Raw genomic sequence first — 15,726 nt, 5'->3', positions numbered from 1 at the left:
TGAGTGCTAGTCCTTTTGCAAATCCAGTTACATTGCTAACTGGACCATGCTGAAACTAAAATAAACTAATCTAAAATACTTCATTTTCTTTTTAGGGAGAGTTACTAGCTAAGCTGTATATGACATGACACACCACTAATGAAAACTCATTACAAAAGCCTAGTTAAAATCATTTATTGCTTTACCAGTTCAACATAATACTGTCCAAAAGTATTTTTCCTGTGAACTGGCTGTAGTATTTCAAATGATCTGAAATCTCTAGTATTTCACTTTCATTCAACAGCAAGAATTGAAATGTGATTACAGGTCTCAGAAGAATATTCCGTGAATTTATGTTCATAAGTGATGCTTTGGAGTGGCATCTTTGGAGACTGGGTTAATTGAATGCCATTTGAAGAGGTGTGTATGGACTCCCTCTTTTCATTGATTAGGTTATTGTGCTTCAAATAAGCATGATGTTTCTGTATGCTTCAGGAAATGCCCACAGATCTCTCAGCCTTATTTAAAAATACATAGCATTAGCTATGTTTGTTATTAGAGCACTAAGTTTCTGTTTTGATGGAGGTCTTAGAAAAGTTGCTTGTGTGGAAGAAATGCCATATTAGGAGAAGATTCTACGTAGCTGCATAAGTGAAGCAGTCTGGTTTAATTTTTACCATCTGAGCTGGCATTATCTGCCATCTTAACCGATGGGCTGTTTCCAATAATTTTGGTAGGAAGAATCTGATTTCTATGAACGTTCACACTGATGATAATTTGATTTCAGAGGTACTGCTCTAAGATTATGGGATTGCAATGGCTATGAGGAAAGCAGAATTTTATCCTGAACTGAGTACTTTGTCTAGCAACTGAAGCTAGTTTGAGAATTTAGTACAGTTCCTTAAATGCAAATTGTTTTCCCTGTGCCTTGCCAGTGCCGGCCATAGTGGCAATGTAAGGAGCTCACCACTAGCTGTTTCAGGCCGATGTTCTCTTTAAGTTACTGTAAGAAACTGGTCATTGTAGGCACAGCCTAATAGCTGTGTGTAGGCAGTTAATTATCATAGTACTTTTGTTTTTAATTTGAAAGCAAAAACCACAGGAGGTAGCTCGCTGCTGCTGTTCATACCGTGTGAGTAATCATATGAAATTAGTATTAATATTTGCTTGGTTTTAGAAGAACAAACAGTTCAGTGAAACTGTTTGAGGAAAGATCAGAGGACCATTGCTTCCTTGTAACCAGCTTCTAAGCGGGTTTGAAAAGATATCTGTAAAGTAAGATTCTCAGAAGGACTTCGCATTGGTCAGACTGATTCTGTTGAAGTGAATAGTGGCAACCAGTGGGAACACTTTAAAAATCTGGTCTCTAACAGCTGTGCTGGGAAGAAGGAATCTTGACAGTATATTAAGGTTTGGTCTGAAATATTGTTATACAGTGAATTAATGGAACTGAGTATTCACTTAAAAAATTGGATATTTCAAGGATTTTAAATTGTGATTGTAGATAACTGGGACATAGCTGAGCTGTGTCATCAGATACAAAAAGATATTTGTATGGTATTTTCCAATCACAAGTAGGATAAGCTTAAAATCACTCACAAAGATATCTATATTCTCGGAAGACCTTCCAGCCCAATTAATTTTACGAACTCCAGAGATTTGTGCCAACTCCAGATAAGCTTTCAGACATTTTGCTACTTAACTGAAAGGATCTTGCAAAACTTTAGCAATTTTCCCATCAGTACAGCTTATAGAGAAGTGCTTTAAAACTATGGAAATAAACATGGAGAAAAAGTGAATAACAGTTAATTCTAATTTCAGATGGAAGCAAATGCACCATGGTTTTCTTGATGATATTGAAGTTACAGAATGTTAAAGATGAATACGAGGGCTATTCTGATGGAATGTATCAATTGCATAATTTTAGGTTCTCATGAAACCTGAAGTGTTCTAAAATGGGTAACTGAGTCCTGAAATCAAAGGCAAACACAGTGACCTGTGAAACCCCTGAGAAGATTTGACAGGAGCTATTAAAGCCTGTTGGTACACCCAGGGCCGTGGTGTTATTTGAGCTTTCTGGACTGTTTGGCAGTCTGAGTTGTTTTAAATTTGATTCAGGTAAATCCGAGCTTGCACATCTGGGATACTTCCCTGAGTGGCGGCATACTGGTCTGGCTGGATGCCAGTGTGTGTCACCGTCTTTATTTCTCTTGATGCAGAAAGAATGACCAGCGTTCCTGATGCAGGCTGACACATATGTCAACGATACACTTTCCTTCCTGGCTTTGTAGCCTGTCCTGTGGGTCCTGAATGTTTAGTACTTTAGAGTTAACATCTTCACCTATAGATAGAATTTATTTTTATATGTTGCTATGAAGAGAGTAATTTAACATATTTCTATTTTTTTTTAAAGTCCTCATGTAATCTTTAGTCCATTACAGCACTACTAAAACCGTAAGCTGGTAGTTTGAGAATTTGGATGATTATGAACATTAGTGTAACTTGTCTCATTGTTACTGAAATCTGAGGCCTAATTCATGAATTTGTCATTCTTTTTATGCATGAAAACACACTTCTAAGTGTGTCACATGAAGTTAGTATAAGGTGTTTTATGTTGAAAGTTTTAAATAGCATCATTAAAATTGCATTAAATATGCTTACAAGAACATACAAATTATCTATATAGAATCATAGAATCAGTAAGGTTGGAAGGGACCTTTGGAGATCATCTAGTCCAACCTCCCTGCTCAGCAGGGTCACCTAGAGCATGGTAGACAGGGTTGCATCCAGGCGGGCCTTGAAGATCTCCAGAGAAGGAGACTCCACAACCTCTCTGGGCAACCTGGTCCAGTGCTCCGTCACTCTCACAGGGAAGAAATTCCCCCTCACGGTCAGGCGGAACTTCCTGTGCTTCAGTTTCTGCCCATTGCCTCTTGTCACACGGGGCAACTGAAAAGAGTTTGTCTCTGTTCCCGTTGACACCCTCCCTTTGGGTACTTACATACATTGATCAGATCCCCCCTCAGTCTTCTCTTCCCCAGGCTGAAGAGGCCCAGCTCTCGCAGCCGTTCCTCACAGGTCAGATGCTCCAGCCCTCTGATCATCCTCGTAGCCCTACACTGAACTCTCTCCAGTACCTCCATGTCTGTTTTGTACTGGGGAGCCCAGAACTGGACACAGTTCTCGAGATGAGGCCTCCCCAGGGCTAAGTAGAGGGGCAGGATCACCTCCCCTGACCTGCTGGCAACAGTCTTCCTAATGCAGCCCAGGATACCACTGGCTTTCCTGGCCATAAGAGCACAGTGCTGGCTCATGGTCAACTTATCATCTACCAGCGCTCCCAGGTCCTTCTCTGCAGAGCTGCTCTCCAGAAGGTCAGTCCCTAGCTTGTACTGGTGCCTAGGGTTATTCTTCACTAGGTGCGCTTGCCCTTGTTGAACCTCATGAGGTTCCTCTCTGCCCAACTCTCCAGCCTGTCCAGGTCCCTCTGAATGGCAGCACAGCCCTCAGGTGTGTCAGCCACTCCTCCCAGCTTGGTATCATCAGCAAACTTGCTGAGGAGGCACTCTGTCCCCTCATCCAGGTCATTGATGAATAAGTTGAACAGGATGGGACCCAGTACTGAGGCCTGGGGGACTCCACTAGCCACAGGCTTCTACATACGAAGTAATCCTGATGTTTTCAACAATAATTCAGTGGCTAGTAAGTCTGTCTTGCTTATGCTTCCATTTTCTGCAACTTGTAAATCAAAAGTGGGATGGTCAGTCAATCAAATATACAGAAGGTAAAGGTCACTATAGTACAGAATACTAAAAGTATTAAGCATTACAGTCTTGACAAATCATTCTCATGACATAGATTGTAAAAAAGAGGAGAAAATGTCATGAAATTAATCAATTCTCGTGACACATACTGTAGGTATGAAGGAAAAAATAACCCTCTCAGTGCTCTTTGTAGTTCTGATTTTTCTGTTTCTCTTCAATATATGCTGCAGTTTTGATTATCATAAAATATAGGCAACCTTTTGTGTATGATACTGTCTGTAAAATACATAGTTGGGTATTGCTGATACCTGTTTGAACATATGTTCGTATTAACATAGATATATGCATTAAGAATTATGACCATTGCTACATATGAACACAAATTAGGGATTAATGTTTCTGTGTATTTCAAACTATGTTCCTTAGAGTTAGACAAGAAATGTAACAGGTTCATGGTCATTGTGGGTCAAAGTTACGAAACATCTCAGGTACGGAGACTCAGAGAAAGATGTTCATGTTAAAAATTGTTCTTGTCTCTCAGATGGGAATTGGGGAGGATAAGATTAGGTTTTACAAAACAAAAAGGTTGAAGTTGGGGTGAAATGCCTAAAGAATAAGGACAGTGACTGATTTTGTGAGGAAAAAGAATGATCTGGAGTGAAAATTTTCACAAAATGGTGCAAGGTTGGGACAGAGATGGGATAAAAGCAGAAAGGATGGCAGTGGAAAACAAGTTCTCCCCATATTTTAAGGTGTACCCCCAAATTTGTAAGTATCAAGACTTTTGCTACTGTCTAAGTATCTGTAAAACTGAAGAATGACAGCCTGCTACTGCATTATTCCATGATGTGACAGGGGCTTTTTGCATGTAAAACTTCTAATCTTTTTTCTCCCAGTGTGAGAAAATATGTGCAGTTATATTTTAGAATTAAAATAGAGTGAGCAAGCACACTATATTAAAAGAGAATTCCTAAGATTTTGGAATCAAATCCTCAACAATTGAGAAACATTTGTGCAACCCTAATTCTAATTCCCTGAACCCTTGGTAAAGTCTTTAAATTACATTATCACATGCTGTTTTTTTCTACAGCATAACTATCTGGTTGATGATAGAGAATTGATTGACCTGTGGTTAAATCAGGGTTGTGTGATGAAGAGACCTATCTGTAGGTCTGTCCCTATCTAACTGCTGCAGAAGCTGGAAGCCTTGTGCGGAAAATACAGGGACTACACAAAGGCAAAGAATAAGGTCTTGCAGGTAAAGGCTGTAGGACAATTCATTGCAGAAGCAGCGTAATTTAGCTTGTCTTTGAAAGATTAATTCCTGGCAATTCCTGACTAAAATATGCATAGTATTTATATCTAATTTTTATCCCTTAGTAATGTTCTTTTGCGATAATATTGTTTGCAATGGTTTCTTCGCATTTTTAAGTGGTGGTGTTTAGAAAAAAGGCCTGTCAAAAATGTAACTTTCTGAAATGTTTTGCTTAGAAAAATCTTAAGTAGTCTCTGAAGTTTCATTAAATGAAAATGTTTAGGGAATTAGCCTTTATTTTCTATTTCATTTTGTACATCTAGTGAGATACTCTGTATATCTAATTTCAAAATTTCTGCTGTAAAACTCAACTATCCCTGTTGTTTGGGGAGCTTTCCTGTTGCAAAATGAGGGACAGAATCATAACATTTTGAAAATGTTGTTGTAATATCAGAACAGCTAGTTGCTAGTATCAGAACAGATGAAATAAACTCAATTATTGTAGTACATTTCTTGGTTATTGACTACACTTCAGCCGGGCAATGTCGAATGGATATAGCATAGATTTCAGTCTAGGCTCCAAAGTGTCCTCCCAAGACTTTGAGTGTCTACTCACACAGCTTAGCCCATGATAAAGCTTTGAGCTACTGCAGTTGCACTGAAATCCCATCCTGTGCCTGCAGTGGCCAATTATTCACTAAGTTCTTTTCTTACAGTCTCTCCAGTGTTTCATGGTGATGGATTATTATGACCTATCTGAAATGGTAGCCAAGGTGTCTGTGAACAGCCATTGCAAACAGAGCTGGGAGCTGTGCACTAGACCTAAAACTTTCCTATAGTTTCTAGCTGAGACAGGTTACACAAATGGAAGAAACCTGCAATACCAAGACTTGCATATCTGGATATATTACTAAATGCTCTGACACTTTGGTCATTTTAAAGTCCTTAATCAATATCTTGGTTTAACTGTCATTCAGGTTAGTTGCCGGATTTTACTAAATAATAACTAAATTTACTAAATAATGACTAAATAAGGATGATTCATTTCAGCTACAGAGAAGCCTTCACTTTCTAATAATGAATTTTCAAAATAATTCTTGCAGGCATTCTGAAACCTTAAAGTATGTTATGTGTTTATTATTATAAATATTCTTATTGAAGAAAACAGGAAAGAAAGCACATCCTTTCAGTATTCAAAGGCCTAATTTATTGGATGTTTCAAAATTGTTTTCACTGTTTGCAATATGGTATCTCACATTAACATTTCATACTACCAGATGTTTCATTATTCCTGTTTTAGCACATCATAGTTGACCCATAGCAGCTTTGAATGCAAATAACAAACAAGCTGATGCACAATGCCTGACTGTTAAGCTGAAATAATATGGCAGGGCTAAACTAGTTTTCATTTTTTCTTTTGAATATTATTAATTGCAATGTGTTGACTGTTAATTTAATTAAATGTTTTGTTTTAATATAAGACCATACTTCAGTTCACTGACTCAACATTTCATTAAATTAATTGCAAACCTCAAGATTTGATTACTCATAGTTCTCCTTTAGTTAATTTACTTGTTCACAGTTTTGACAGAAAAGCTTTCAAACTAATATGAAGGAGAGGCACAGTCTAACTAATTAGAGAGCTGAGAAAATAGCTAGAGTACATAGCTAGAGTACAAGATTAGTTGATACCAAGGGTCACCTTAAAATACTCAGAGAACTGATTTGGTCCTTGTATTTACCATGCAAATCCAATGTTTGGTGACTGGACATCAGGTAAACATGGGGGAATCACATTCAAGACAACTAGAGACATCAGTGCAAGAAAGTAACAGAGTTTTGATTTCTTACGTCTCGAAGAACATATTTGCTAGTCAATAAATTATGAGCTTTACTCAACACTGAGGCTGTCCCTCTGTTGCTGGGTGTCCTGGCCTATGTTCTGCATTTCCCTGCACTGGACAGCTGGACTCTGGCAGGGGTGGGGACAGTGCCAAAGACCAAGAGGTGTGATCTTCGGGCCATGCGGTAAAAATGCCTGTTGGTTGAACTATTTCCTGAAACTTCGTGGAGGAATAATCTTTGTGTCTGTGTAAAGGGTATTTGAGTAGACAGTTGACCACTAGCCTTACCTGGATGCAGAAGAATGGTGGAGAAACCTTTCTGGTCTTCATCATCTCAAATGCTATAGGCAGCTTGGCGTTAGGAGCATGAGATGGACAAAGTTCAGGGAGTCCAGTCCTCACAGAAGCAATCAAGCTTTGTGAAACACTACAGGACTTGTATCTCCAACATCCCACAAGCAGCAGGTCTTCCCCAGAGCACTGTGGCGTGCAATGTTGAATAAAGTGAGTACAGCCCTAAGTTTGATTAAAAACCATGATACAAAAACTGTCTGGTGCTAAATTACACTTTCATTGAGGCTTAAAATGCAATTTCCGAATCTCACTTCATTTTAGCTTCAGCATCAAGTGTGCTAGTTTCTGTCTCCTTGAAGGTTTATTTCAGGGCTAAATTAATGTGTTGTCTAGTAGAGTTTTGCAGACTTGTTAAAGGGAGAGTACACAGTTCCTGACAAAACTTAAGCGATAGAATGGAGATTACTAATGGCAGTTGGTTGTTTTGCCACATGCACAATGCAGGTGTATCTGAGCACCCACCATCACAATTTGTTATGCAGTTGTAATCAAGATTGATATATAAAGAGCTGACCAAGACCATGGCTGGGAGATTTCTGCCTTTCAGCCAAAGTAACCAGCAGACTGTGGGCTACTGTTAGCAGCACTAGTTCCACTGTCCACATCATTGCAGCAGTTTTGAAACCAGGTCCTTATAATTGCAGAGAGTATGCAGTTTGGGGGGGTGGGGGCATTTGCTAACATTGTAAAAGCTGTGTGTGTTTGACAGTAAGTGTTACATGGTTTATTTCCTGGGTGGTTAGTGATTGATAACAGCTGGGTGAAGATAGCTGAAGGAGGAGAATTTAAAGTGTAAATGGAGAGAAAAAGCTGAAAGCTTTGAAGTATGTAATCCAGTGTGTCTACTTTCCTAGTGATTATTTTTAGGTGAAAGTAGAGGGATAGATGTATACTTTGCAGCAGTTTCCAAGTACGTTTTTCAAAGTGAGGTACTTTAAGTAAGATTCTTTTGCTGATAATGATTCATGCGGAAGGATGGAAATGATGCAGTTCTTTGTAGATCCTTACATAGTCAGCTGAAGAATAGCCCTCTTTGCCACAGCTAGCCAGAGCTGAGTCAGTTGTAGAAAAGTGTTTTATTATACGTTAATTTAAATAGTAGCTTTGGTAATGCCTCTGCAATAGCCTTAATTGAAGATTATGACAACGGGTGATTTGCTGTACATTTTCTTCCATCACTTCAGTCTGTTGAACTCCCTTACTGATGAAACCATTTACTTTAACCTGAATTTTATTAGCCTTCAGAAATGTTGAAGAATTAATACAGTATATTTCAGTTGCCTCATACGGTCAAATTCTGAGGCTCCTAGTATTATCATAGTTCAAACAAAAAGTAGTATAAGCTGGGGAATAACAGAATGGGAGTATAAGGACCTCGCTGAAATTAAACTAAGAGATAGTGTTGGCCCTGTTTGCTTCAGCTTTATGCCTGACCACTCCGGATGTTTCAGCCGTAGTGCTGTACATTAGGTAAAGTGTACTGTGCTTTACCTTTAAACTTCTAATGCTGAAGTAGAGTTACTTCAGTGTGGCAGATGGCACAAAATAGATGTCTGATATATCATTTTTTTTTGGCTTTTGTCGTTACAGCAGCTGTGTCTGGTTAGGGAGCTCAAAAATGCCTGACAATAATTGCATTTAATTTCCACAAGCTTCATTGTGGTGGCTTTGGAACTGTGTTTACTCCTTTTGGTTTGTACCTCAATATACTTTCTGTCTTTCTTATGTTGCTAGTGCAACTGTTCAGTAGAAGTTGTTTTCATGTAGGGCCCTGTATAATGTCTTGTCTTTGCTTTTCATTAGACTTTGAAACGAAGGTCTGAAATATTTTCCCTTCTCTGTTTATGTGCTTATGAATAGGTTCTTTACTCTTTTACACAGTTAAATAAGTAAAGTTTTGTCACTTAGAATATCAAGAGTAGGAATAAATGCTGAACAGATGAAAATACTTATTGGGACATTGGTTCATCCATATGTATGTGGGTACATATATGTGATAAACTATTAGGATAAAAAAAACTCCAGACTCTTTATCTTTTTTAACCTTAAAATTAAATGTGAATTTTTTGTAAGTGGATTGGAAGCAAATTTTGAAAATGTTCTAGTGATGAAAGTATCTCAAAACTTGAAATTGGTTGGGATATGGAACAAAAGTTAAATATTCAGGTAGTCCAGCAAATCACATAGATGCCTGGAAACTGGCTAATAGTAAATTCTTTAGAAGACTTATATTGATGCTTCTTTTTTGAAGTTGCTGAAAATAGTGTGAAATTCACTTAATAAGAAATGCTGTTTCCTCTCCCTGTAATTTTTCACATGTAAATGACAAAGCTGTAAAACAAGTTGCTAATTACAATAGGAGATATTTGTTAGATCTGGCATCAGTGCTTTTGGATTATAGGAGTGTGTAACTGCAGTTTATTTTTGTAAATGCTGAGAGGCTCTTAAGCAAAACAGGAGGAGAAGGACAGAAGGACCAGAGAGAAGACAACTTGTATAGCTTTCATCTCAGAATTTGTCATCTCCAACTTACTGATATTAGTTAGGAATATCTTGTCTCAAGTTACAGGATTTCTGTATTTATGTATGAGAAAATACGTCATCTCCCTCCCCGTGTGGTTTGAGTCCATTGCTTCCTTGCTTACTTCAGTCATATTAAAATAATAAGAACTTTTGTGAAGCCTATTGTGGGAGCAGTTCAACAAATCTAAATGTCAAATTCATAGCAGCTTTTAAAAGAAAGTATTTTAATTTAAGGATGTGTGGCAGTATAGGATGTGAAAATTACTAGTTCACTTTAATCAGTATCTAATCTCTCAGTAAGCAATACTTTCCAGAAACAGCAGATTATTTAATTCTGTTTTGATATATGAAATCTTCGTTGGTTTATACAACATGCACCACCAACAAAAAATTATACTTTTTTGGTAGATGAATTCAGTGATTTTGTGGAACTGTTGCACAGTCAATCACAAGATACCTGACATGAAGCATTTAGCTTACTTTGTAGTAAATGACAAAATAAGGCATAGTATACAGGGGGGAGACAGTAAAGCCCATTTAGTCTATAACTGAATGAATAAATAAATATACCTGTAAAGTTGTTTCTGGTCATGTGGCCTTATTCCCCTGTGTTTTCCAGTTATATAGATGAAATTCTTCGGATAAGAGATTTTCAGTAACATCTTGCCAAAAGTAAAAGTAATTTGAGACTGTCTAGATTTTTGACTTTGTCAGTAAGAAAGAAATCAAACGTTCTTCTACTCTTCTTAAAAAAAAGCGTGACCCTACTTTACTCTTTTTCTGTTATTGGAAATTAACTATTTTTAATCGTCTGAAAGTCTTCTACCACTACACTCCTAAATTCTGTGAATTTGTAATCGCCTTTTTTAAGGTGGGATCAAGTTTGTAATTATCTAAATTGTACTTTTCTAGCATTTCCAATGTAATATTTTCCAGTAGCAATAATTCTATCCAGTTCAACAGGCTTCAAAATAATGTTTTGATATATAATAGTGTACTGTTGATTGATTGTTCCATATTCCTAGGAAAATTAAGGAACATATCTTACTACTTTACTTGGAAATACTTAGCAGCTAAATAAGTCAAGCAGAATGTGATCAAAGTGGCAGGAAATTATATTTAAAAGTGTAATCGAAATGGATACCACTAAATTAGTATTTCTTGTGCTGTTCTTATAAAAAGAAATAGTAAGAAGAAATATGAGAGCATTAAAAAAAAAAACTTTAGAGTGCTGTACTGAAATAACCCAAATGACTTTAAAGTAAGGATAATAGAATATAATTGGAATAACAATATAGAATTGGGAAAAGTAGTGTATTGAATTTATGTGAATTAGTTATTCTTACTGAAAGGAATTTGTCTGATTTTTCATATTTTTATATATCGTGTTGTATCATACAATATTGCATTTTATTTATTTCTATTTATTTTAGGTCTGACAGCAGCTGCCATGGCAGAGGCTATGAAGTTACAGAAGATGAAACTTATGGCAATGAATAGCCTTCATGGAAGTGGAAGTCAAAATGGAACAGAATCAGAAAATGAAGAACTCAATTCTAATGCAGGTAAGTAATGCTGTGCACGCAAGCTGCAGGGAAGCTCTAGCACCTATTTTTGTGCATCAGAAACAAAATCTAAAATCTGTCTAAAATTCTTGCACTCTTCTATTTTTTAAGCTTGACTCCCCAGTCATCAGCTCAAAATCACTTCACCTGGTACTCTAATTTTCCTCCTAACAGCCATCTACCTTAGTTTTTGAGGATTGTTTTCATTATGTAAAAACACAGACATTCTAAACCATTCTCTAAATAGATTCTCAGTAACAAAAGATTTCTATCTTGGCAATAATGCATTGAGTCTGGAGTTTTCTTGTAAATTATGGAAAGTTTTCAAAGCATCAGGTTGTTGGAACTCATTATGAGTCACCACAGTTCACTGGAGAAAGGTAAAGCAAGGAATGCTGAATTACCAACTCTGCTTTTCAGTATTTTGTTCTTTCCTTGAATAGATGTTACTAACCAGAACTATGAAATAGGGTCGTGATAAATATTTGTTACAGCCTGTCCAGCTGGAAAACCTTAGAACTAAGTCACTGAAACCTAACCTATGTTCAGTCTAGACTACAATAAACATAGCTATAGACCTGAACGAAGTTTCCTGAGTCCCAGCTCCATAAGAACAGGGTTCAGAATTTAAATCAGAAATGGATTCCTTGAAGAGAGTATCTTTTCTGTTTGTTCTAAAGACCTTTTCAGGTGTATGGAAGAGGTCTTACTGTGATACTATGGAGAAAGAACTAAGGAAGCTGCTGGATACTTACAACAGTAAGGGCAGGTCTTTTTAGACTCACCTTTCTTGATACAAACTCTTCTCTTTCAATACACTCCATTTTTTAAAAATTGGATGTCCTTTGTTTCCATTACCAGTTCAGAAACAGAGGGATTATCTGATATCTCCTGCATTCAGAACTCCCACTGGCATGCACATGTATCTGGAAGTCACGCATGCATCTCAAAGGACAAAGCTGCTGTAGCAGTTTGGGTGCTTGGATGGTGTATAGTGTATATGCATTGTACCATCAAAATGGTAATTTATTAGACCAATAAAGCAACAGCTGGGAGGTCTTAGACTCATTTTCTAAAGGAATAACTTTGAATTCATGACAAATTGTGCACAAAGCAGTCTTTCCAAAACTGGTATTGTCTTTTGCTAATTTTGTGTACTCATCTGTATTGAAGAAATCTGGCTTCTAATTCATGCATTAAACCCTTCCCCAGCTTTCTGTTACGTAGAATATGTATTTCCTTTTCACCTCTCAGACCCTAATCAATTAGTGCACATTGAATTCAGAAAAAAAGCACCGAAAAAGTGTTTAATTTGTGTAGTTTTAATCTGTGTATAGTTCAAAATGAAGTTATGAGATTTTACTGAAAGTTAAGAAGTATAACTGAAGATCGAGTTGCTGTATAAAAGCAAGGAAGCTTCAGGTAGAAAAACAAATGGCGTTAATACTAGTATTTTTTTTAAAGCTGATGTACAAAAGCTTGCTAAATTCTCTGATTATGGTTAGGTATGTTACCTGCTGTTACAAAATTTGTATACTACTGATGGGGAGAATCTACGGTGCAGTAATCATATTATTTTAGTTACCTAGTTGACAAGTTTTATGGGGGACTATCATACAAACCTTTCTAAAGTGTATCAAGGATGTGCATATTAAATGAAAGTTCTTTGTATCTTAGCAATTCAATGACTTACAAAACTGACTCAATACTCAATTTAAATATTTGGAAAAATTCCCACTTACTTTATCTGAAGTTACATTTGGGCCCAAGGATAAGGATATGGTGTAAGTGGTGTAAAGATCTTTTTATAATTTTTTTCTCCCTTTTCATTGCCTAATTCAGTAAAATTACCCAGAGTGAATTAGCTGGAGTGAATGCCAACACTGCTTGCAGACAAAGAAATATAAAAACAAAAAGGGCTACCACTAATAAATAATGCTAATAGTCACAATTTTTCTTCTTTAATATCTGCAATGCCAGCATGAAGATCGTTAAGATCATTTTTGTAAAGCTTAGTTTCTCTCTCTCTCTTTGGAGGATCATTTTTAAAAGGTTTACATTAAGCAGGACAGCAGCATATGTCAGAAAAGAAAACAAAACCCAAAGGAATGTAAAAATTTAACTAGGAAGAACTCACTTTACTATACAGAATAACTGAGGAATTATCAATATTCACTTTAGAAAACTCATAGAAGCCCAAGGTAGGCCTGGAGAGAGTTGCATTTTCTTTAGAAGTTGATACACACTTTGTAACTTTGATTCACTGTGAGGAGAACACCATGATAATTCTGTGTACTTGAAAGCTTTACCAAATGTTTGTTTTGCTCTAGACTGTTACAGTTTAAATGACTATTAAAAACAAAATGGAGATGTGAAATGAGAAAGAAAATTGAATTTAATTTTTTTTTTTTTTTTTTTTTTGCTAAGAAGAGAGGAAGAAGAAACACAGTAAAGGAGTCAGAAGCCTCATAAGTGAGAAAAACATTTTATTTTAGGAGAGAGACCTACAGTTTCTTTGATTTGAGGTTGTGTTTAATAGCTTCTGTAATGGCTGCAACATGACTCTGCATCTAGATTTCAGCATGAATAACAACCTGCTCGTGTTTCATTTAGCTCCAAATGAGAAATTCTGTCTTTTATTGTTTTAGGAAATTAGTCTATGTACTATTGCTCCTGGAACTTTATAATTAATCACTAAAGGTTATGGCTGTGGAGAGTTTGTGGGAAATAGATGTCTGAATGATTATAATTGTAGCTGTCAAATCAAAAATATAGTTATAGAGAGCAGAGGACTTTTTGTTTGCTTGGATTTTTTTTTCTTTTTACTGTAACAAGGAATTTAAGGGTTGCAGGTGTACTTAAAAGAACAAATATAAAGATTACTGTTTTTTTCACTACAGTGTTACACATTGACTTCCTTTGGCGTGCCTAAGATACAACACCACTAAATATTTCACTTTAGGATGTTGCCTAACTCCTCTTGTAATATTTTGGTAGATGAGTGCAATAGTCTATTTTGCTGTTGCTTGTTTTGAATTAAAAATGTAGTTGATGAGAATAAAGTCCTAAAATCTTACTGATTGATCTTTCAGAAATGTGTCATTGTATACAGGTCAGTAACATAATAAAAAAGTGGTGAGAAGTTCTTGTCATATTCATTTCAATCCTCATCTGTATCAATTGTAGTCAATATGAAATCATTTTGCATTTATTTCTTTAATGGTGCCTAAAATGTCACTTCTGCAGTTTCTTTCTCTGTGTGTGAGCCTATGGCAGTAGAAGTTTTTCAAGATATTTTATACCTGAAGTCAGAATTCAGTAGGTTTTGGTTCTATCAGTTTAAAATCTGAACTCTAATTTGGGATCACTAGCACTAATCTGGGTCTGAACATGACTTCCTCAGATAGCTTCTACTTCAGATACGTGAATAACAGAATATGGCTTGTATTGTGCTCTAGCAAAATACAAGTATGAAAGTGAATCTTACCAGCACATCTAACAAAGTGCCAGAACTTGGGAGTAAGTGTACCGCTTCTTTTCTTACTTCTAGTACAGCCTTGTAGTACAGCTGGTATGCTTTTGCCATCAGGTCCTGTCTCCTTTTCTGATGCTGCAAAAATATCATAGTGGAAGTTAGTACTAGAATAATCTAAATATGTGATTAACAAAAGAACTTGCTGCAGGAGGCAATACTGGAACTGTGGGAAAGAAAAGTCTACCTTTATAAAAATTATATACTTTACATGTATTTTTTAATTGAACTAATGCATCAGTTCACAGTGCTGTGAAGCATGTTGTTATACATTTGAACATTAGTGTCCTCCTTCCCCTCTTTCCCTCTGCAGAAGTGAATGAGATTTTTTTTTTTTTTTTTTTTTTTTGGCACCTTCCTACTCATCATATGAAGTGTTGAAACAAACTTCCCAGGCAGCTGAGAATCTCATACTTAGTCCTGTGCTGTATGTTTACTGGCCTCTCATTCCAGCTGATCTGTGCTGTCTGTTCCACGTGGAGTAGTCTTTACGTCCAGCTCCTTGGCAGGATCTGGGAAAGAAGGTTCAAGTTAGAGGATACTATAGTTGGGAAAACAGGTTTCTGAAAGTGGAAGATTGCCAGTAGAAACTACATCATCCTGAAATCTCAAATTCCCAGTGGCTGTAATTCTTTCATAATTCCTCTTTTTTTCTTTCTTTTCTTTCTTTCTTTCTCTTTTTTTTTTTCCTACTCTGTAGAAAGTCTTTGGAGATAGTTTGCTGATCACACTCTGTACACACGTCTGGGATTATCTTGATTATAGAGGTTAACATTAGCTAAGATGGTAATGCTGTAAAGAATGACAGATCATCCATGCCAGGAGCCATGTGGCCTTTCATATTCCAACTCTTTAGGAAATGAATAAGATCAAGAGTTTGAAGCTGGCAGCTGAAGCCAGTATGGTGGAT

General features: G+C 36.6%; 1 protein-coding gene across 2 annotated transcripts in view; it reads left to right on the top strand.

The window, feature by feature from the left end:
• DACH2 (dachshund family transcription factor 2) overlaps positions 1-15,726 on the top strand; it is a 324,948-nt gene that overhangs the window by 211,626 nt on the left and 97,596 nt on the right. For both annotated transcript variants that reach the window (XM_062584850.1, XM_062584849.1), the window contains exon 3: positions 11,153-11,284. In XM_062584850.1, coding sequence (XP_062440834.1) covers positions 11,153-11,284 — 132 coding nt within the window. The remainder of the gene's footprint in view (positions 1-11,152; positions 11,285-15,726) is intronic.

Source organism: Rhea pennata, chromosome 11 (assembly GCF_028389875.1).
Source record: "Rhea pennata isolate bPtePen1 chromosome 11, bPtePen1.pri, whole genome shotgun sequence".
In the NCBI taxonomy this organism is placed as follows: domain Eukaryota; kingdom Metazoa; phylum Chordata; class Aves; order Rheiformes; family Rheidae; genus Rhea; species Rhea pennata.
Note: the sequence above shows the minus strand (reverse complement) of the source record. Positions and strands in the feature narration are given on the sequence as shown.